Below are 25,005 nucleotides of genomic sequence, written 5' to 3'. Positions count from 1 at the left end.
GTAACCAACAGAAGAAATACATCTTGATTTTACTCAATCTAACTCACAAAAAAGCATCTTTGCTACAAATAGACTATATTTTAACTATTACCTTGAAGCCAACACTAAAATAGACAGATCTTCTGGTCTCTTTAACTTAAAACTTTAAAGACCAAGAGTAAAGATGACTTTTGTGTAACAATAATGGTATCAAAACCTAATAAAATAGAGAATTTATAAAATATCCACATTTAAATGACAAACCTGCATGAGTTTTGTATCATGTCCAGTATAGACAACTATTCCATGAACCCACTGGGTATTTCTTAGTTGAGCGCCTCGTAGAAGAATTTGGTCAGGTCCCAGTGGAACAGTACTGGAAGGAAGCAATTTCATATTTTATCAGAATAAAATACAGTAACTCCTCACTTAATGTTGTAGTTATGTTCCTGAAAAATGCGACTTTAAGCAAAATGATGTTAAGCGAATCCAATTTCCCCATAAGAATTAATGTAAATGAGTGGGTTAGGTTCCAGGGAATTTTTTTTCAGCAGACAAAAAAGACTATATTATATATAACACACACACAGTATAAGTTTTAAATAAACAATTTAATACTGGTACACAGTGATGATGATTGTGAAGCTTGGTTGAGTGGAGGAGTCAGAGGGTGGGATATTTCCCAGGGAATGCCTTACTGCTAAATGATGAACTAGCAATTGGCTGAGCCCTCAAGGGTTAACTCTCACACTCTACAAGGCAACAGGAATGGAGGGAGGGGAGACAGCATCACAGACAGAGACACACACTGTGTGTGTGAGAGAGCGATGCGCATTTCCCCTTTAAGTACACTGCCTTGTTAATTAGATCAGCTTGCTGAGACCAGCTGCTGCCAGCAAGCTCCCTCCGTCCTGAGCCCTGTTGTGTGTCCCCCCCGTGCTCTATGGAAGATAGGGTAAGCGGGGTGCAGGAGCAGGAGGAAGGGGGACACCCTGACATTAGCCCCCCTCTTCCTCCTTTCCACCCCGCACAACAAGCAGGAGTCTCGGGGAGCAGCTCCAAGGCAGAGAGCAGGAGCAGCACATGGCAGTGGGGGGAGGGACAGCTGCAATTGCTAGCCTGCTGGGCAGCTGCTGCACATGGAACTTAGGGGAGCGGGGAGCTGATGGGGCGGCTGATAGGGGGGCTGCCAGCCCACCCTGGTTCCAAGCCCCCACCAGCTAGCTGCAACGGGCTGCTCTTTCTGCAAGCAGTGGACAAAGCAGGCGGCTGTCAAACTGTTAGAAGGGAGCATTGCACAACTTTAAACGAGCATGTTCCCTAACTGATCAGCATGTTCCCTAATTGATCAGCAACATAAAAGCGAAACAACTTTAACCAGGACGACTTTAAGTGAGGAGTTACTGTAACTCATCACTTTACGAGGAATAAAAGTAAGCAGCAGTCAGTAGTCATCACAATGTATGAGCTAAATTTTCAAAAGAAACTAGTCATTTTCAGTGCCTCCCTTGAAACACATTGAAGCTGCCTGATTCAGAGGGCAGGTGCTCAACACTAACTGAAAAAATCAGACCTCTGTTAAGCATCTCAGGGTGAGCACTGCAAAACGTAGGGATTCACAAAATCACTAGTCATTTCGTAAAATATTGGCTATGTCACTAAATACAGGACTATTAAATGGGCATTTTGAAAGTAACACTTAATATTATAATTTTTTCTTTATTTTGTATAATATCACGAGGAATATCTTCAGAGAAGGAGTCATGTGTATTTGTAAACTGAAATTCATCCCCGCTTAAGAATTTCATTTTCTAAATTAATTCTTAAATGATTCCAATCATTTTCTTTGAACTATCACATTTTAGGCCATTCCACCACCAGCATATCAAATGAACAAATAACCTTTATACACATGATCCTATTTAAAATTTAAAGTAACCTGATTTTTTTAATTTTTTGTATGTTCTTTACTTAGGGATAGCAAAACAAGCGGACATAATCTGTATCAGTTAAAGTATGTACTTCAATAGCATTCTTCATAAAGCAGCACTTTGTTCATTAGAAATATACAGATTTTTGAGTTTCTCTTGTTAATTTATATTTGAGACCATTTGGATTTAGTTTGGGGTTCTCAACCTTTTTCTTTCTGAGGCACTCCAACATGCTACAAAAACTCTGTGGCCCACCTGTGCCACTACAACTGTTTTTCTACATATAAAAGCCAGGGTCGGTATTAGGGGGTAGCAAGCAGGGCAACTGCCAGGGCCCAACACTACAGGGGACCCTGCAAAGCTAAGTTGCTCAGGCTTTGGCTTCAGCCCTGAGGGGTGGGGCTCGGCACCCTAGGCTTTAGCCCTTCCGGTTGGGTTTATGCCCTGGACCCCAGTGAGTCCAATGCCAGTCCTGCTTAGCGGACCCCTGAAACCTACTCGCGACTCTCTAGGGGGCCCCAGGCCCCTGGTTGAGAACTGTGGATTTAGATGACTGATATGACATATACCGTAGCTCAGGCTCCTAGTAAAACTGAAAACTTGTTACCTGATTATTTTTTTATGGGACTAACATCTCCCCCAATCACTTCACCTTTCCTTTTGCAAATACTAGATGCAATTCAGACTTGTCAGTGAGGTGGCTCCCTAATTTCAGATGAGTACTTCCACAGCTGTATGGAATCAGTAAATTAGTAGTAGAGTATAAATAAACTTGTTAATGACAATGCCTTAGTACTCTGGTTTATATGTGATACATAGACCCTGTAAAAACGATTGTAGAGATATTCCAATAATTTATCTTGGGTGGGGAAGATGGAGGATGAGGTCAACCTCAGTAAGGGAATCAGCAAGTAACAAATTTTCCATTGTGGATCCTGCCCTCTCCTCTTCCCCAGTCTGAAATGTTTGAAATGCAGAGAGAGCAAGTAAGGAAAAATTAGTAAGGAAGGAAAGAGAAGTAAGATAGAGAAACATGTACCCCCTTTCCCTAAAATTAAGAGTAATAACAGTAATTTACTTTGGAACCTCCACTTGGAGCACCTTCATGATAAAGAATATTTCTTCTAGGAAATGATGGTCAAGCTGTAGTACTTCTTAAAAAAGTGTTTATAAATGAGCAGGGGCCAGCTTTGGCCACTAACACATTTTCTGCCCAGGAGACGGTCGTGGAGCATGTTGAGCACGTTTTCTGATCCCTTCTGGAACTGCTTTTTTCCCCCTGGATTAAAAAAAAAAATGAGTGATATAGCTCTTGTTCCACACAGCTTTGGAGCATTTGGACACTTTTAAGCCCAGGCACTCAGTTGAAAGAAAGTGAATGAGGACATTTTTTTTCTTGAATTGATTGATCTCATCAAGATAAAATTTAACTGCTCTTCTCATACCTAGCATGTGCCATGCTTTGTCTTTTATGGAAGATACAGTTAGACTCATTTTCCAAGAGCAGTAATTTTGGAGACTTTTCTTGCCAGCATCATTACCAGCAGGAAGCATGTCTTTATGCAAAGGAAGAAATATACACTTAGCTATTGATTTGGATGGATAGACTGCCCTAGGCAACCTCAGTGTTATAGCGGCTCTACCAGAGACTTGGATAAGCCTGTGTGTATAATACTGTTTACTGCAGAAATATGAGCTGTGATGGTGGGGAATCCATTCCCTTTACATTGTGGCAGCCCAAATGTTTCCTGTATCCTTAGAAGATGGTAGCTTTGTTCATGATTTTGGGGTCCAGACTACAAAAGGAGGATTTATTTTCACCACATGAAATTTCTACTGCCACCAAATGAAGGGCTTGACTTGAATATGAAGATACATTTCTGCCAGATCTACCAATGTTAGCAGAGCTGCTGAAGAGACTGAATGCTGTGATGGAAGTGAAAGTCTCTATCCTGAATCCTGTCGTCTTCATTAATCAGTTAAGCCTTAAGAGGTTTAAGACTACCTGGACTCTTCCTCATCTTTTCCTTACTATGAAGAATATGGAACAGAATCCTAATCATCTTCTATAAACGGATTCTATTGCTTTTAGCTGTAGAAGGTGCAAGATTTCCATCAGGATGATTTTGTACTTACCTGAATGAAATACATTGAGAAGTAGGATATCCTGCCTCTTAGATCTATTTCTGGATCGAGGCATACTCTTTACAATTATACTGTTTGGACTGGAAGACCGATTTGGAGTCATTCCTTGAGATGAGTTTTCCGCAATTGTTTCAGACCCTGGTCTTACCTATAGAATAAGAGTAGTCCCTTCTCTCTCTCTCTCTCTCATACTTTTATTTGCATATGAATGAAGGAAACTTCTGCCTTTGTACGATGACTTCTTGTCCTTCTTGAACTTGGACTGAAGAGCAAACTCTTTGATTTGTATGTGTTAAATACTACTTCACCAAGCTTCACCTTGAACATGACAATTTTGAGCCACAAAGGATTTGCTATGAATAGTTATCAATTGTTGACTCTTAAGCCAAAGTTGGGGTCTGACCACTAAGTTAGTAGCCAGATATCTCACTGGCAGCCTCATGGGGTCCATGAATTCATCCATTATAATTGTAGTAGCTAAGGATATTTTCTTAAGTATTGTATTGAATTTGTCCGGTTTCTGGGGGTTAAGATTTTTTAGGTCTGCAACAGGACACAATGGCTCTAGCAAAGCACATTGTTTCCAGTAGGCTGTAAGGCTGCTGAAGAAGCTTTGAAGTCACTTCTAGACAGGAAGGTAGACACTCCAGTTAGAGGATTATTTAAGATGAAATCCATCCCCATCAACCTGTCTTTTTTGTTGAAACTACTACATTGATACTTGGGAGGATGAAGGCTGAGCCTTTGGGTTCTATGATCCTGTAGAATTTCAGGGCTTAGTGACCAACCCTTTTTCCTTATCAAGTATTTCCTATTCCTAACTAATGCTCTTCAAAGGAGAGATGAAGCGGGATGGTAAAGTTGTTTTTTGTTTTGGATAGCAGGTATTTGCTTGTGATTTTAACTTCCTCATCCTATTTCTTTGGCCAGATTTTAATGGTGGCCACCATCTTACTCCTCATGGTTTCAAACATGTCTGGGGGACAAACTTTGCAGAAGAGGCTAGTAGGTTTCCTCCTAAAGCTAGCATGGAGTTTTCATGAGCCAAGGTCAAGAGCTCCCCTCCTCTTTGAGGGAAGAGCCAAAGCTCATGAAAGTTGAAAAAGATCTGCAGTGCTTTTTACCTTCTTTTGCGGGGTCTCCCAAGTCAGGTCACTGGCCTCTTTTCTTTTCTGTTGTTCCCTTTTGGGCCTTACCACACTAGGTAATGGCACATCATATCATCTGATACATAAGTAGAGGGGCAATGTAAGGAAGCATCCTCAGAGAGCCCAGATCTTATGATTGGGAAGAAAAGGAAGGGAGAAAATATGCCATGTACTTTCCAAGTGATTCAGACACCCTTTTTTTAGAATCTGGGATGCGTCTTCCTTTATAGACTGGCCTGAGGACAGTTTTGACTTACCCTTGACAAATTTTTGACTGACACAGTATTTTGCCAAATCCCAAGAACTGAAGAGGGCTGACTTGCCCTTGTGGAAGTGTCTTCATTGGAGTATTGCTGGTTAAAAGAGGATTCAGAGGTCTCAACAAGCCATCAGACTTTGAAGGCCATCCTGAGGCATAACAAGGGTCCACAGAGTGGAGTTATTGTGGTGGAACTCCACTTCAGAGGCTACTGAGAGGATTTCCTCGTCAGTTGGAGCACCTCTTAGCTCTTGCTTTTGCCCTCTTTGGCTTGCTCTACCACAGTTGGGGAACAAACAGAAAGAAGGAGCCCATCGGGAGATCCCACTCAGGGACTAGAGTCCCTGAAATTTCTGTTTTCTAATGGAGTGGAGAAAATGGGGAGAAACATTTTGATCACTGATGCCCCCAAATCAGCTTAAAAAGCTAAGGATTGTAATTGATAATGTGGGAACACCAAACTGTTACTCCAGTTGCCCTATGAGAGACACAGAATCTGGCACAAAAGCAAAAGGGGCCTGACCAAACCCTTAAAGCTGGTGGACAAGTCTGACCTACTTCTAGTATTTGCAGGAAGAAGTACAATGCAAATTTCTTACACCAGGGAAGAGATCAGGATCCAGAAAAAAATATTTACCTATAATTCTTGTTCTCTGAAGGTACATATTACACTAGAGCCACACTTTTGGGCCTATCCTTCTGCACATAAAGCTTGTTCCAAAAACTCCAAAATTAAATTTCTGAAATATTAAATCGCTTTACCAGCAGATGGCATGCTCCTACATGCTGTGAGGCATAACAGCCAGTAGCACTTTCAACATTCTTCTTTAACCAAATTAAAGAATTTTAATGAAATTTAGAACAAAAATACACTTTTTTCCTGACAGGAAAGAGGATGGATGTGTGGATCTACTATAATTATTACCTTCAGAGAAGCATTATAGGTAAGTGTTTTGCTCTTCTTTAACGACAAGTACAGTAGAATTATAAAAGATCCACACTCTTGCAACTGAAAACTCCACGAATGCATCTGTAAGAAATTAGTAAATAAAAATGAAATATAAACAAAAAATTGTTAAAAATTGATTACCCCTTTCCCCCAGACAACTTCTTAAATGAAACACATTATCACTAAATGTAAACAGGAAAAATATTGTATACAGAGGAATAAAATACCTCTCAAACTTTCAACTACAGAAACAGAGAGAGCCTATAAAATAAGACTTGGGGAAGAGAGAACTGGGCTACTCTGAATGTAGAGGTTCATTTTGTCACACTAATAAGCCAGACTTGTTTTTACACCACAACAGACTCCATATAACGTTTTGTAAGCATCAGGTATCTTGTGATGCTTAAGCTACTCTGCAAAACTGTGTATTGAAACCACACTTAGGCTGTCTATCTTTAGATAAATACCTTTTGAGTTACAATGAAAAAACAGGCAGACATTCAGACACAGTTCTCTTGAACACAATTTGACTTAATGTGTTTTTGTCAAATTAAACAAGAATTTAGATGTACATACTAAGGGATTTGGTCCATTCCAGACACAAGCCAAGAGACCTTTTTATATCCAACTTGTAGAATAGAGACTCCCCAACTAAAGCATGAGGGAATGGAAGAGATTAGCAGGATGAGTGATTAAGATAGATTTCAAAAATCATCTTTGGAATGAATTTATAATTAGCACTGCTTTATATTTATAAAGTTGCTTACTGTATGACCTAAAGTTCCTGGCATCACAAATATAACCTTTCACATTAGAATCTCAGTTGAAAAGGAAGCTTTGTTAGCTGAGGAAGGACTCAGCTATTTGTACCACAATTCAAGCGATTTAACAGTAGGTTTTAAAATATATTGAAATGTTTTACTCAGATGTTTACGTACCCATGCCCATCTAGTCTGATATTTCCAACAAAATCATAGAGATGTCGATTTGGGCTTTCACATTCAATTCTGCCCAAAAGTATCATCAAACTGTCAATGTCTTTTATATCTGCTGTCAATGGCAAACCCTGTAAACAAAGTTTGTTGTAACACTATATTATAAAAGTACTTTACAATAAACACAATATAAAATAATAAGTTAACCTATATATTATACAATAGATTGTCTGGCATTGCACACATTGCACAGCAGGGGAAGGGACCTTCCATGTTGGCCTCCATGGAGGGTCCCAACAGAATGGCATCAGGGAGCACAGGCACAGCTCTTGGCCAGTAATATGGTAGCACAAGCCTCTTGAAAGAGATCTGGATGAAAGACAGAGTCATAACCCCAAACAAACACCCATCCACATCAGACAGCGGAGGTGGCTCAGTATGGAGGAGAATGCATTCCACATCCTTCAAAAGGCTGATAGTCAGAAAGAGAACATGATGCAGATCTCTTAAGAGAAATTCTGGGGTAGTCAGGCTGCCACTCATGTGCAGTCCTCCTTCACCATGCTTTCCCTCTCCAAAAAAAAGCAAGATAAGGCTTAAGAAGTCGCAGTCTGGCTCTATAGCTTGGAATAGATAAGATTTAAAACAATTATCACCATGTCATTAGTTTCTAGAATGAAGTAATATATGTACAGTATGCATTGAAAATTTTATTGATACCTTTATATTTAGGAAGCTTTTCTACATACATACAATAGATTATGAAGCTAATGAAATTCAACGAAGACAAATGTAAGGTACTACACTTGGGGAAGAAAACCCAAATGTATAAATACAGAATGGGGGATAACTGGCATGGCAGCAGCACTGCTGAGGAGGATCTGGGAGTTGTGGTAAATCACAACCTCAGCCTGGGTCTAATTTTAGATTGCATTAACAGAGGCACAGCATGCAAGTCACGGGAGGTGACAGTACCGCTCTACTCAGCACTGGTTAGACCTCAACTGGATTACTGTGTCTAATTTTGGTCACCAATGTATAGAAAAGATGTAGATTAACTGAAAAGGATCCAGAGGTGAGCGACAAAGATAATCAAAGGGATGGAATGCAAGCCATAAGAGCAAAGACTGAGGAACTGAGTATGTTCAACTAGGCAGGGGGTTAGACGCTAGATGACCCTGGCAGTCCCTTCTAACCTTATGATTCTATTTCTATAAATTTCAAAATCTCATAATTTCATCTCTAGAATACTTCAGCTGCTTACACACAGCATCAACTATCATTTATATACAGATGACTCAGCTATCTCTCCACTCTTGCACTTTCTTTTTTCAATCTCAAATTCAAAGTAACTAAAAGCGAACCTTAAATCTTTTCCTATCAAATTCTCTCCATTACTTCCTTTCTTCACTATTGTTAATAACTTCATTCTCCTAATCACACAAATTTACAGTCTTTGTGTCATATTATCTAAATTCCTCCATCTCACCACATTTCCATACTGCCAACAATTCCCTCCCTCTCTCTACAAAATCTCAGTAAACTGACACTACCTTTCTGACCCTCTAGTCAAAATTCTTGTCTTTGTGTTGATCATCCCCTACATCACTACTGCAATTTCCTCACTATCTGTTCACCCGTATCATGGTCACCTTCAAGGCTCAATTCTGCTCCCCTCCTCTCTCTACCCATTTATTTTGCATCACAAGTACCTTTGTAGCCTACTCCTTTTTTTCTTTATGCTTTTTTCCACACTATCCTTTAAGCCTGGGGATGAAATTTTCAAAATTGCCTAAGTGACTTAGAAGCCTAAGTCCATATAAAAAGCTATTTAGATACTCAATGAGACTTAGGCTTCTGAATGCCCATGTTATTTTTGAAAATAGAATATAGGGCCTAAAAATCTTTAATATCTGCCCCTTAGGCTCCTAAGTCACTTTTGGGCTTTTGAACATTTTACCCTTTTACTCACTAACAAGCCCACTGTGAACCTCTTTACATTCAAATCCCTCTTTAACATTCACCACTCTGTGAAATCTGTCAGAATTAAGCCTCCTAAAACATGCTTTCATATATTTCTTAATAAACAGCAGTACATCCTTATATTGAAATAACTGTACACAGAAAGCAATCAGATATTTAAAATATCTGTAATTAATATATTGAAAACATATACATTCTTACCTGTCGAATTTTTAGGTTTGTTTCACCATCTAAATTTGATGTTTCAATGTAGCACATGGCTTGTGGCTCACTTATTTTAGAAAAGAATAAAGCAATTATCTTTTAATATATCACAGTAACAAATATAACAATTTATATTGTAAAAGCTCTCTGTAATCTCCTAACATATATTTATATATTACATTTCCTTTAATAAAAGCCTTCAGATAAAAAAGCTCCTAGGGACAAATAGTTGTGCAAAATTATTAAGTCATTCACATTTTCAGAAAAGGTCTGCCATAAATATATGAAAACTATGAAGAAAAATGTGTATATGTAATTGGAGTTTTCCAAAAACTTAGAAAGCTTCCTATTCAAGGTTCACATGTGCTCACAAATTTACATTTAACAGCTGATCAGAATATTCCAGATATTTCAAGTTCATTTACAAAAGGTCTATTAGTATATTTCTTTATAACAGATATGCACAACTGATATACTGCCATTGAGCTCCCAAAGATGTCTTCCCTCTTTTTATGTAAACCCTGTTCTCAAAGAATGAGACTACAAGTTTGAGTTTATGCAAGATATTGCAACTGGAGTCATGCATTTATTCAGACTTATGCTGATAAGTGGTTGATACCATACCACCCCGTCATGTATTGTAATTATACTATATTACCTATGTCAACAGACTTAGGCTCTTAAATATTAACTAATAAATAATAATAAACATTTGTATACCACTTTTCATTCTTAGTAAGACATTTTCAGATAGAAATTGAGTAAACATTATTAGTCCCATTTTACAGATGGGAAAATTGAAGCACAGAAACATCAAGTGACTTGCCTAAGGTCACATGGTGAGTAAGCAGCAGAGTCAGGAATGATGGTTCAAGATTTCTGAAATGTTTTACTCAGCTGTCAGTTCCTGGACAGGAGCACAGAATCAATAATTTAGATCTGTGGTAGAAATTTAGCTTTGTTTTTGTAAGGGCCCAGGAAGTCATTAAAAACATTAGAAGTAAATAAATAGGAATTTAATCTCTACAGTGATTTGAAATCTTGTAGGTTTTAATAGAAAACGCTTTTACTCTCCTTTTTTAAAGAATTAAATTGGAATTTCAATATTATAATTAAATAAATACATATAGAAAGTTTAAAGCATGTTTTCAATCAATGATGAATAGTAGCCAATGTGTCATTAACTTTATCTTGCGGCAAATATTCTGAATTCTTTAAAATGTATTGATTACTTCTTCATATTTTTACTGTATGCTAGCATTAAAATATAACATTTAATTATCACAAACCTCTTATTTTAAGATTGAAGAAACACTTCAATTACTCATTGATTTTTTTCTTGGGCAACTTTTCTAAGAATGTAAATGACAGACTTCCATTTAGACTGTTTTTGTATAGCTGATTCAATAAATGCATGTGTCTAATTCTAGCATTTTTCATCAGTTTAACAGTCAAAAATAAACAAAATATTTATGAAGCACTTTGAAAAGGCTAAGGCAGCAAAGACATTACAAATAAGAGACATGCAAAACAGCAACCACTTTAGTAGAATGCAAAATAAACAGATTACAGTTAGATCAGGGCAGGCTGTTTGATTTGTTAGTGAAAAACAAAACAAGATGCAGCCACAATACAAACACTAGTATACAGCTGAAGTATATCAAAGTAACATGCAATTTGTCACTACACACAAGAATGGAGCTATTTTTCCATCACATGCAGTACAGAATGTGCAACATCCAACTTTGTGCAGAGGGTCCTATAAAAATGTATCAAATGTTAATAATTTGTTATATTATATAATTTATTGAAAACAATGAGTTGTCTATGGTTCAAATGTATTCCTCTGAACTTGCCTAAAGTACAACACTGCAAAGTTATACTATGGTTTCACAGTGACAGTTTGTTTTATGAAAATTTGCTTTAAATTTTCCGTGAATATAATACAAAAATATACTAGGGAGGAGTGAAACAAATTTTCAGTATTTTGTAATGCTACCATACATTTATACATTTCAATAACCTACATAAATATCTTTATGAACTAAATCTTTTCTACTTCTATAAAATTCACCTCTGTAATGTGTTTGTTTTAAAGGCAGTTGATATATCAACATAGCTATGCAGACAAAAATTGAACTACATTTTTCAAATTTGGTACATGAGGACCCACATACACATTTCCTGTGCAACCAGTTTATTCTAACCTTGATGACAGACTGATGAGATCAGCTGGGAGATGCTCCCCATTGGTCACTTTCACTATTTCCCCTACTGCCACCTACATATCCCAGTTTAAAAATGATTAGAACAGAAAAATGAGTAACGGGAAAAAATCATATGGACAAAGAGACAAAAAGAGACAAAGTCTGAAATTATTATACAAAACAATACATGTTAATAGACACGTTTGATGACAATTTTTTCAAAATCCATTTAAATCAGGTCAGAGAGCAGAAGACAACATATAAATTGCTGCTCAACCAGCTTGCTTTACTTTAAACACAAATTCTAAGTTTCAGAAAAAATGGATAATGAAGTTAAAATAAAATGTGAGCATCCTATGTTCTCAAACCACTGCTTATATAAAGGTCCCAAAGCAGAGGTACAGTAGAATTAGAAGTAGTATTCAACTTTTTCTGAAAAGGTAGGAGGACAAGAATCTTTACATGTAGATAAAAAGTCCAATTTAATTAGCATCCAATCATAATTTATAAACTTTGATTCTAAGTATTATTGATACCCAAGTATTATAATATCCAACTACACTTAGTACTGTCTCTATACTGTATGTTTGTACAGTGCCCAGCACTGCAGAGCTTTTCCTCTAGAAGCTACCATAATAATATTATATTGCTTGGAAAATAATGACCATTTGACAATATTTTATGTATCTTAATATACAGACTGGATATAAGGCTCAGATTAATACTGTAGTGAGATCAATGTTTTTTTTTTTCTGTAAAAACAGATGCAATTGAAGGCAGAGTATCTGTCCTGATGCACTATGACTGGCTGACAAGCATGTGGCACACATTTTTCCTCTTATGATAGTGTGCAACCATGACTTTCCCTCTGGTCTCTGAAGAAATTCAATACACATATATACACAAATAAACTATTCTGATTGCAGGCATTGTGTCATGGTAGAGAAATGCAGGATGAAGGGAAACTTCAGGTCTGACAGCCCTTTTCAGCCTTGGGGAAAAGAAAGTCACTCTTGAGCCTAAAGGAATTCCTCAACTCTCCAACTTAATACATTCTGTATAAACAGACTTAGTTTATCCAAACATAGGAAAGCCATAAAAATAAGAATAATTTACTTATTAATTGTGTTTCTTCATCTGGGGATACACATTTTCAGTTTCTTAGTGGCCATTCTACTTCACTGAGACTCACAAGCAGAAGAGTCAATAAGAACACAAGATTTTTTTAGTCTTATTTTACACACTGTATTTGATTAAATCCTCATCTCTCTATAGCTTCAGTGAGTGCTTTCATGGCTATAGTAATGATTATCTGCTGACAGAACGAATAACTATAACAATTGGTGAAAAACTTCTAACTAACCTCAACTATCAGGACTAAATTAACTATTTTATCTGTCCTCCAAGCAACACATTTCAAAATGATGTCCCCTCATAAAGGTGTTTAAAACAAAAAAACTGTGCTGATCCTCTCCTGAATGACCTTAACACCAGAAAGCTGGACCATCAAAATGTTGGGATACGCTTGTCTTGGAGAGATTCACAAACTTTAGAAACGAGTGTCTTCATTGCTTCACACCTCTGGCCTCAGAACAGGGGGAAAACAAAATTTCCCTGTGATCTGATAAAACACTATGGAATCATTAACATGAACAACCAAGCCATACAAATCCAAATATTCCCTTGTAGTCTGTGGATCTGGTACAGGGGACCGAAAGCATGGCAAAGAAACATGATTCAGAATTGTTAAGAATGGACCTGGTTATCATCTACAGTACACTGGCTTAAGATGATTTTCTGCTGAAGCAAATAGGTCTATACTTGGATGGCTTTATCTTTGGACAATCAAATCAAAGATATTTGGATTTAGAAATCAGTCTCCCAGAGAAATCATTTGGTCAATTACACTGTCTGCCAAGATTTTTTTCCCCCTTTCTCAGGCTCTGTTATTTGCGCAGGTGTTTCCCAATAACTTAGAAGCAGACATGTTTGGACCACAGATGCCAATCTAAAATCCACCTTGCCTGTTGATCAACACCACAATAGTCAAGATGTCAAGCCTCACCATCAAATCACTGAATTCTGAAATCTCCACAGCACTCAGAGACAGTCCTCATCTCAAGGATGTAAATACGTAAAGGATATGCTTCTTTTGTCCATTTTCTGTTTGCTGGAGCCTTTGTGATGCAAGTCCATTCTGAATTTGTCAGTTCAGTCGCAAAAAGATATGAGTCTTTCCACCGTATCAGGGATAAAACTTCCCAAAGTAATCAAGAACTCTGAGTCAAATTCTCCAAAAACTGCTATTCCTTGCTCGAGAACCAATCACATTTTGGCAATCTAAAATAGAGCCTGGCCTATAGAACCATGTTAACATAGAATGTCACAATCTACTTCAGAGTGATCTGGCACACAAACTTGAAGTTCTGGATCTGATCCCTGATCTCTGTCACTCATTCTGGAAAGAGAATACTTTCTTGATATCGAAATGCATCCCCAAATGAATGAATTTAAGAAGGAAGCACAGAAGGAGCTCTTTTCCAAACACATATACCGTACCCATTCCCCATCCATACCAGCCCATAAAATCAAAGAACTGTAAAGCAGTTCTCTGATAGCCCTCACATTGTCCTACACCAAGTAGAGTTAGGATACAGGAGAGAATTAACCCCCCTGAGTGTGGGTGGAGGGGAAAGATAAAGATTGGAGCCCCACACAGCTTATCAGATCGCTGCTGCTGCAAAAGACCTATTTCCGATGCCATGCATGAGGAAAATTCAGGGCGCTGCTGTAGCGCGTCTGGTGAAGATGTTCTCTGCCAATGGGAGAGAGCTGTCCCATCGGCATAATAAATCCACCTCCACGAGAGGTGGTAGCTACGTTGGCAGGAGCAACTCTCCCGCCAACATAGCATTGCCCAAACCGGCACTTAGGTCAGTGTAACTTATGTTGCTCGGGGGGAGGAGGGCGCATATTCACCTGAGTGACATAAGTTATACAGACATAAGTGGTAGTGTAGACCAAGCCTCACATGACTCTGCCATCTCCCCTTCTTCTTTTCAGACTTAGCATATAGGTCCTATAATGACTGGGACTATCAAGGCATCTTTTGGTCTCTCAGTCAATGTCTGTCATTACTCCTAAACAAAACAAGAGAGTAGAGCACTCCTCTACTGCTACACTCCTCTGATAATGCAGAGAGGACACACTGTTTGTGTATGAAAGGGGCCTTCACCAAAGAGAAGGAACTAAAATATTTCACTTCCTCAGATGCTGTGCTGCCTAACAAGGTATGGAAGGAGAAGAAACACCTCTGAGTTACAGATTTCTACCCCAGGAGGACAGAAATGGTAAGAGGCTTTGGAAATAAGTACTAACAACATAGAATCATAGAATATCAGGGTTGGAAGGGACCTCAGGAGGTCATCTAGTCCAACCCCCTGCTCAAAGCAGGCCAATTCCCAACTAAATGGCTATACTGGGTCAGACCAAAGTACCCTGTCTTCTGACACTGGCCAATGCCAGGTGCCCCAGAGAGAATGAACAGAATAGGTAATCATCAAGTGATCTATCCCCCGTTGCCCATTCCCAGGTTCTGGCAAACAGCGGCTAGGGATACCATCACTGCCCATCCTGGCTAATAACCATTGATGGACCTATCCTCTATGAATTTATCCAATTCTTTTTTGAACCTGTTATACTCTTGTCCTCTGGCAAGGAGTTCCACAGGTTGACTGCGTTGTGTGAAAAAATACTTTCGTTTGTTTGTTTTAAACCTGCTGCCTATTAATTTCATTTGATGACCCCTAATTCATGTGTTATGAGAGAGTAAGTAACACTTCCTTATTTACTTTCTCCACACCAGTCATGATTTTATAGTAATCTTGCCATGAAGCAAACAGAATGATTCATTAGAGAGCGTGCTTACAACCCAAATGATTTTATGTTATTACATCAGCACTTCACAAAGATATCTACTCTGTAATACTGGACATCTGGATTACATTAATTCCATGACCTATCGGAACCTCTAAAATACTACAGATTGTCTTGCTAATTAAGGATTCGTAGCCTTAAAAAAAATCCTTCAAATGAAAATTCCTCTAACAGTATCTATTAAATAAAATGTTACTTTTTGACTAATGACTTAAAAAAATATCAGTATTCTGATCTCTGTTCAACATATAAAAGCCAGGAGCTATTTTCTTGTTTAATTTTAATATAATATTAATTGCAATACATTATTTTTTTCATAGCTGTTTTGACAATTAAAATGAGAAATTCATATCATATACAGAAAAAGAAAAAAAAAAGGTCATTTTAAAAGTAAATCGTTATTACGTGGCTCTTTGGGGAAAATCTGTCTCCTCTCCCTAGTTTTGTGACAGGTCATTTCTTGTATTAAACAATCCATAGATTGTAATTAAGGAATATACTGTCTGTCTCTCTCTCTCTCTTTTTGATTTTAGATTATCATTAGGAAACGTTGGTCTTAACTGATGATCTACACTAACAGAAATCCCAAATTTACAACAACTCAACTCCTTCCAACCACCTTTTATAGACTACAAAAGATCCTAATCTTGCAAACACTTTATGCACATGCTTAACTTTATGCACAAGAACAGTTTATTAACTTCAATGAATTAAGCACATGCATAAAGTTTAACCCCAAACATGCACAAACACTCTTTTAAGTTATAAATGCTTCCATTATAAATGCTAGCCACTTGCAAGGTCCTTTACAGTCAATCCCCACCTGGCCTATCATCTCTCATTCGCGATCAAGTTGTCAACTTAGACTTAGGGTTTCTAGTGCCTCAAGGCACATGAGGCAACCCATTTTCCCCACTGTCTGTCCAGAGCAAAATGTTTGACTCCATTATAAATTGTCTCCATGATGGCAACATCCTTCTGGATCGACCTGAAATAGGTTGGTCTTTGTTGTCCATGTCTTCTCTTCCTTTCAGGTGGAATCCAGTCTAAGTTAGACCTTATGCTTCTGCCTCAGGGTAGCCTGCTGACATGGCCGATCCACCATAGCCGTTCCTGTCTGATTATGGAGTCCATAGTCTGCTGACCCATGCAGCGCAACACACTTCCAGATTGGTTGTACAATCTCTCCAATGAATTCCCAATATTCTTCTCAATCAAAGCCAGTGAAATGCATTCAGCTTCCTGCCACATCATCTGCCACATTTCCAAGGCATACAGTAGTGCAAAGCTATCTTTTTATCAATCTACAAATCCCTCCTTAAAACTCTCCTTTGCCATGATTCCTACCAAAAATTTGACAGCTGTTAGGCTGCTAGTGTGCCGAGATCATTGCCTATCGTGCGGACCAATATTGCCTGTTTACTTGTACTTACACCCCTTCCCCCCAGCTTTCTGCATCCATTTGTTGTCTCTTGGTTTACAGACTAAGTTTATTTGGGCAGGAACAGACTTTTTGTTCTGTGTTTGTAGAGTACCTAGCATCCTGGTCCATTACTAGGGCTCCTAGGCCCTATGGTAATACAAAAAATAAACAATATCAGAAAATAGATGCATACAACTGCAAATCAAAATACATAAATTATTCTGAAGCATTTAAATAATTCTTATTTCAAAGTATTTGTTAGAATACTGCAAACAGCACATGACCTGATCAAACAGATTCTGAAAAAAGTGCATCTTTCACATAGTAAAATCTGGATTTCATAAATGAAACTGTCCAAGGAAATGATGATAAACAACCTCTAAGAATATTAATTAAAATAAAAATAATTGTTTATGTTATTTATGATTTTATGCAGTGTTGATGTTATGATTAATATAAAAGTTTTTGTTTCATGTTTGAAGACAGAAGCTTTATATAATTTGAAAACTTGGTTTGAATATACAGATATTCTATTTAACTTCTACATATTAAAGAATAAAAGTAAATTCTCTGTTCATAAAAACATCATATCATAGGTAAAATTTCATGATAATTTGGTGGTTACTGTGTTATGGTCAAATTTACTTTTGTGTTAATTTACACTATCAAAATTAGCAACTATTCATAAAAACAGACTTTTGTTGTATGGGACAAAATATCAATGTATCTTTAAAAATGACTGAATTTGTTATGAATATAGTGAAAAGTTAATTTGGCTAAATGCAGTAATAGACATATAGTCAAACAGTTAGATCCATGCATTAAACCAAACAACAGAACTAAGTTTAAATGCATTAAAGGTCCTGGTAATATAATACCCCTAGGGCAGGGGTGGGCAAACTTTTTGGCCTGAGTGCCACATCGGGTTTCGGAAATTGTATGGAGAGCTGGTTAGGGGAGGCTGTGCCTCCCCAAACAGCCAGGCATGGCCCGGCCCTACCCCCTATCCGACCCCACCTGCTTCTCGCCCCCTGACGGCCCCCCCAGACTCCTCCTGCCCAATCCAACCTCCCCTGCTCCCTGTCCCCTGACAGCCCCCAGAACCCCCACCTCTGACTGCCCCCCGCCGCCCCATCCAACCCCTCCTCTCCTTCCTGACTGCCCCCCCGAACCCCTGTTCTCCGCCCTCTGACTGCCCCAACCACTATCCACACCCACGCCCCCTGACCACCCCCCCGAACTCAACTGCCCCCTTACCGCCCTGCCTGGAGCACCAGTGGACGGCGGCGCTACAGCCGTGCCGCCCGCTGGAGCCAGCCACGCCACCACGCAGCACAGAGCACCAGGTCAGGCCGGGCTCTGCAGCTGCGTTGCCCCAGGAACTCGCAGCCCCGCCACCCAGAGCATTGCGCTGGCGGCGCAGTGAGCTGAGGCTGCGGGGAAGGGGAAACAGTGAGGAAGGGGCCAGGGGCTAGCCTCCTGGGCCAGGAGCACAGGGGCTAAGCAGGAGGGTCCCGCAGGCCATAGTTTGCCCACCTCTGCCCTAAGGGATTAGTACACCCCTCAATGTAATTCTAACAAAACTGACCGATACAATTCCTTTTATTATATATGCCAAGCATGAAAAAGTGTTTAAGATTTTAAATACCCAAATACAGATTTTTTTTTCAATAATAAATGTAAAATTATGGGAGAGGTAAAGAGTATTTCTGTTTATTTCTTATTTCCTTGGAGCAATCACGAAATTAATGCAGGGTAGAGAAACCAGCCTCTACATTGTAAGCATCAGTGGGCATCTCTACCTTGATGAGAGAAGTACAGTGTCAGCAGGTATATACTCTTTGCCTTTTATTATAACTATATCTCCAACATCTACCTGTAAGAAAACTGGGAATTGGTTAACAGTCAAACACACAATCTATCTCTAACTTTTACGCATAGGTAAATCCTCAATTTGCCAAAAAGACAGTTAAAAATGTAGGCAACGATTTTCAAAAGAGTCTACGGGTATTAGGTGCCCAAATCCCACTAAAATAAGGCCTAGTCTCATTGTATTCCTGGCATTGAATATATTCCACTTTAATCGCCCTTGATATTGGGAACTCTTATTATTGTTCTATAGTCAGATTTATATTTAGCCTAGTTACACAAAAAGAAATCAGTTTCCCTAAACTCAGAGTTCTGTTGTATCACAGCAGATGCCTGCTCCTGGTTCCAGCTAATTTGTAACCCATGCAAACAGATGTGAATCTCATGACGTTAAACCTTTCCTGTTTGCAATTAGATGATTCCACAGGGGGAAAAAAAGATCTGATTGGATCAAATTTACTGAAACCTCAGGTTACACAAATCTATGAAAGCTGTTTTTTTGGACAAACGTTTGCTAATAAGAACATAAGAACAGCCATACTGGGTCAGACCAAAGGTCCATCTAGCCCAGTATTCTGTCTTCTGACAGTGGCCAATGCCAGGTGCCTCAGAGGGAATGAACAGAACAGGTAATCATCAAGTGATCCATCCCCTGTTGCCCATTCCTAGCTTCTGGGAAACAGAGGCTAGGGACACCATCCCTGCCCATCCTGGCTAATGGCCATTGATGGACCTATCCTCCATAAATTTATCATCTACTTTTTTGTACCCTGTTATAGTCTTGGCTTTCACAACATCCTCTGGCAAGGAGTTCCACAGCTTGACTGTGCGTTGTGTGAAGAAATACTTTTTGAACAGAACTTCTGAATGTTTCTCAGCTTTACCAGTACACTGCTCTATTACCTCACAACAATGCCTTAAGTTTTTAGTATTTTAAACACAAGGTAAGCTTTGCAAATATGTTAAGTAACTTTAAAAACATTTTTACTAATCTTTGCTCACTATATAAAAATTGAGCTATTTTCTTGTCTATTAATTTTAATAATGCTAAAGGTACTTGTACAGATATACCATATGCCAATATCCCAAAATCTGAAGATATTCAGGCAAAACATTCATTGAAATATTATTCAGGCAGACCTTTCACTGAACTATTAATGATAGTTTTGCCTGAATGAGGAGTTTGGTTTTGGGCCTAAAAGTAAATTTTACTAAACAAGCTAAATTTAATATTCTAGAAACTGCTACTAAAAACTGAAAATTTTAATGCTTTCCATCATACTTGTAAGTTAATTCATATGACTGTCATTTACTCTGATACAAAATATAGAAACTGTATCAAATGATAGTATAAACATAAAATTTACATCCCTAAAAACAAAAAACCAAATACACACCTTTTCCCAATGGACAATCTCCCAAGCACCATTTCTGAATACTGAAAAGCAAAGACACATAATTAGACTGTACAACAGTAAAACTTCTGTTTATAGGTGACACTCCTCATGTGTTCCCTGTTACTAAAAATCATGTGTATAAAATAGAGCAGTATATTCACATGGCATTTTACTGAACAACACATTCAATGCTATTTCAGGTCAAGCATTTCGATTATAAAAATTAAATTTTAATTTGTACAGCACCTTTCATACAAACTATATATTACAAGACTTTATAGGTCAGAAATCACAGAAATGTAGGACTGAAAGGGACCTCAATAGGCCAACTAGTCCAATCTCCTGTGCTGAGGCAGGACTAAGTATTATCTGGACCAGTGGTTCTCAATCAGGGGTGGCCCCAAACAGGTTTCACACCAAGCAGGGCCAGTATTAGACTTGCTGGGGCCCAGGGTAGAAAGTTGAAGCCCACTGCATGAGGCTGAAGCCCAGGGCCCTGAGTCCTACCACCTGGGGCTGAAGCCTGAGCAATGTAGCTTCGTGAGGGCCCCTGTGGCGTGGGGCTCCAGGCAACTGCCTGGCTTGTTACCCCCTAACGCCGGCCCTGGCTTTTATATGCAGAAAACCAGTTATTGTGGCACAGGTGGGCCATCGAGATTTTATAGCATGTTTGGGGGGGGGGGGGGGGGGGGCTCAGAAAGAAAAAGGTTGGGAACCCCTGATCTAGACAGTCCCTGAGAGGGGTTTAACTTGTTCTTAAAAAAACTCCAATGACGGAGACCCACAAGCTCCCTAGGTGATTTGTTCCACTGCTTAACTACCCAGGGAGTTTTTCCTCATGTCTAAACTAAGTCTCCCTTGCTGCAATTTAAGCCCATTATTTCTTGTCATGTTCTCAGTGACTAAGGAGAAAAATTTATCACTCTCCTCTTTATAAGTCTTTTATGTACTCTAGACTGCTATCATGTCCCCTCTCAGTCTTCTCTTCTCCAGACTAAACAAAACCAATTTTTTCAGTCTTTCCTCATAGGTTTTCTAGTCCTTTAATATTTTAGTTGCTCTGGATTTTCTCCAATTTGTCCACATCTTTCCCAAAGTGTGGTGCCCAAAACTGGACACAATACTGCAGTTGAGGCCTTATCAGTGCTGATTAGAGTGCATAACACTCCTGTTAACATATCCCAGAATTATGTTCACTTGGTTTACAACAGTATTACATTGTTGACCCATGTTTAGATTGAGATTCACTATAGTCTCCAGATCCTTTTCTGCAGTACTCCTTCCTATTTTGTATTTATGCAACTGATCATTCCTTCCTGAAAGTAAAATTTTGCATTTATCCGTGTTGAATTTCATCCTATTTAATTCAGGTCATTTATCCAGTTAGTCAAGATCATTTTGAATTTGAATTTTGTCCTTCAAAGTGTTTCCAATCCCTCCCAGATTGGTATCATCCATAAAAATTGTAAATACACTCTCTATGCCAATGTTCAAATCATTTGTGAAGATACTGAATAAAACAAGACCTAGGACCGATCCCTGCGGGAACCCACTCAATATGCCCTTCCAGCTCGATCATGAGCCATTGATAACTACTCTCTGAGTATGGGTTTCCAGACAATAGTTCTCAAAGAGAATCGCTAATGGCTCAGAGATCTCCTCAGTCAGTTTCTTAAGTATTCTAGGATGTATTTCATCAGACCCTGCCAACTTGAAGACATCTAACTTCTCTAAGTAATTCATAACTTGTTCTTTTCTGATTTTAGCCTTAGATCCTACCCCATTTACTCTGTAGTTCTCTATCTTAGTCATGCAATCACTGCTAACTTTTTGGTGAAAACAGACACAAAAAAGGCATTTAACACTTCGGCCATGTAATGGGTTTGGCACCCACCTCTCGCGAGTGCCCCTTTTGGTTGGGCGCGTCTGCGTTCTTTAGTTCTGGTGACCCCTTTCGGTGGTTCTGAGGCAGGTTTGTCAGTGACACAGCACTCCAGCCGAGTCACACTGTCTGCATGTTAACCAGTTCAAACCCCTTCCAAGTATACCGTCCACCGGGGACTGTCTCTCTTTAGCCCTCCCTGGGCTTTAGTCTTTAAGTAGTCCAGCCCTGGTATGGGGCTGCATCCCTTCCCAGGTTCAGTCCCTACTCAATCCTAGCAATCAGCCAGGAGCTCCCTCAATGCTCCCCCCAGTCCCTGCTATCAAACCATCCATGGCCCTGCTGCTCTTCCAGTCCTTTCTTCTCCTGCTCCAAGCAGCAACTAACTGCTGCTCTGTTCTGCAGCTCCTTTTATATGGCCCTCCTGGGCCCTGATTGACTGCTTCCCCTGCAGCCACTCTAGCCTGCTTGGAGGACCTCTCCACTGCTCCTTCCCTGGCAGTGGTGTGGCAGAACCCTGAGGCCTCCAGTAGGGGGCCTTTTGGCCTAGTCCACCCCATCACAGGCAATTGCTGCATTTTCTCTTGTTATCTTTCCCTCCTCATTTAGTAATGGGCCTACCCTATCCCTGGTCTTCCTCTTGCTTGTATTTGTAAAATGTTTTCTTGTTACCCTTTATGTCTCTAGCTAGTTTAATCTCATTTTGTGCCTTGGCCTTTCTATTTTTGTCCTTACATTCTTGTGGTGTTGTTATTTTAAATACTCATCCTTTGTAATTTGACCTAGTTTCCACTTCTTGTAGGACTCCTTTTCAAGTTTCAGATAATTGAAAATCTGGTTAAGCCAGTGTGGCTTCTTACGATACTTTCTATATTTCCTACGTATTGTTATAGTTTGCTCTTGTGCCCTTAATAATGTCTCTCTGAAAAACTGCTAACTTTCCTGAACTCGTTTTTCCCTTAGACTTGCTTCGCACAGGCACTTACCTACCAATTCTCTGAGTTTGCTAAAGTCTGCCTTCTTGTAGTCCATTATCTTTACTCTACTGTTTTCCTTCCTACTGTTCCTTAGAATGATGAACTCTGTCTTTTCATGATCATTTTCACCCACGCTGCCTTCAACCTTAAGATTCTCAAGTAGTTCAGTTCCTCCCTGTTTATCATAATCAAATCCAGAATAGCCAGTCCACAAGTCACTTTCTCTACCTTCTGTAATAAAAAGTTGTCTCCAATGCATTCCAAGAAGTTGTTGGATAATCTGTGCCCTGCTGTATTATTTTCCCAACAGATGTCTGGGTAGCTAAAGCCCCCCAATCACCACCAACTCCTGTGTTTTGGATAATTTTGTTAGTTGTTTAAAAAACGGTCTCATCCATCTCTTCTTCCTGTTTAATAGACCCCCTACCATGACATCATCCTTGTTTTTAACCCTTTTTATCCTTACCCAGAGACTTTCAACAGATCTGCTTCCCCTTTCTGTCTCAGTGCAAGTATATACATCTTTGATAGCAAGGCAACATCTGTTTTCCCTGCCTGTCCTTCCTGAACAAGCTGTACCCTTCTACACAAATATTCCCATCATATGAATTATCCCATCAAGTTTCTATGATGCCAATTATGTTGTATCTGTGATTATTCACTAGTATTTCTAGTTCTTCCTGTTTATTCCCCATACTTCTTGCATTAATTAACTACAGCATAAAATGTGTATGAAGCAGAATGAAATAAAAAGTTAAGGAAAATTAAGACATATTTTAATATGAGATTTGATGAGCGATGCTTCCAAAAATATTAGATTCTAGAAGAAACATGATCTGAACTGAAATTTTATAAAATTACTATAGGAAACAATCTCAGGAATACTCTCTGATAAAAATGCTGACATGATTTTCTAGTGTACAGAAGAACCCAATCAATTATCTTTTTATTTTTATTACAAATCATTTATAAGAAGCACCATATGAACATACATGGCAGTTTATAAACACAGATAAAGACATGTTCCCTGCCCTGAAGAATGCAGCATTTAAAAAAAAAAAAAACAATCTAAATTACTGGACAATATATAAGGTGAGGTAGAGTGTGGACATTACTAATGAGAAGAGAATAGGTATTATTTTGAAGAACTGGAATTTAAGTAGGGATTTGAAGGAGAGAGAATGCAAGGCAGAGAGGGAAAGGAAGACTGTTCCAGATATAAGGAACACCATGCTAGAAGATTCCAAGCTGAGACTGGGAAATAGGGTAAAATGAAAGAATTGGGCACTGGGAATGGAAAGGAGGAAAAACGCAAATATGTTGGTATGGCAACATTATATAAGGCCTAATAGGTGAAGATGAAAAGCCTGAATTTGATGCAACAGGAGACAGAAATACATTTTAGGTTTTGAAAGAGGTGGATGATATGGTCAAAACTGAGAGGAGAGAACATGACTTTTGATATAGTATTTTGATTTGCCTGGAGATGGAAAGCAGAGAAAGCAAGAAGGCCAAAAGAAGGTTGACATGTAAGATGGCCAAGGCATGAGACAAGGTTGCTGCAATGGAGATAGCAAGGAAAGGTGGATTTTGGTGATACTGAAGAGGAATAAGCAACAAGATTTAGCAACCATCTACATATGAAAGGTCAACTAGGCTGCAAACCTGGGAAATGAAGAATAACATACCTGTCAACTGAGATAGAACAGGAAGGGATCCTGGTGAAGAATTGGACTCTCGGATAACAAATCTGGCCTTGAATTCAAGAACAACGGTGGCTC

At 38.9% G+C, this 25,005-nt stretch overlaps 1 protein-coding gene across 2 annotated transcripts in view; it reads right to left on the bottom strand.

The window, feature by feature from the left end:
* ATP8A1 (ATPase phospholipid transporting 8A1) overlaps positions 1-25,005 on the bottom strand; it is a 257,682-nt gene that overhangs the window by 170,760 nt on the left and 61,917 nt on the right. For both annotated transcript variants that reach the window (XM_024211695.2, XM_024211694.2), the window contains exons 6-10: positions 20,366-20,406; positions 18,902-18,975; positions 9,531-9,600; positions 7,350-7,477; positions 244-355 (exon numbers count right to left, since the gene is read on the bottom strand). In XM_024211695.2, the coding sequence (XP_024067463.1) occupies positions 244-355; positions 7,350-7,477; positions 9,531-9,600; positions 18,902-18,975; positions 20,366-20,406 (425 nt within the window). The remainder of the gene's footprint in view (positions 1-243; positions 356-7,349; positions 7,478-9,530; positions 9,601-18,901; positions 18,976-20,365; positions 20,407-25,005) is intronic.

The sequence above is a fragment of the Terrapene carolina genome, unplaced genomic scaffold, assembly GCF_002925995.2.
Source record: "Terrapene carolina triunguis isolate 2854851 unplaced genomic scaffold, T_m_triunguis-2.0 Scaffold66, whole genome shotgun sequence".
NCBI lineage: Eukaryota > Metazoa > Chordata > Testudines > Emydidae > Terrapene > Terrapene triunguis.
The sequence above is the reverse complement of the archived record's forward strand: the minus strand, read 5'-3'. Positions and strand labels throughout refer to the sequence as shown.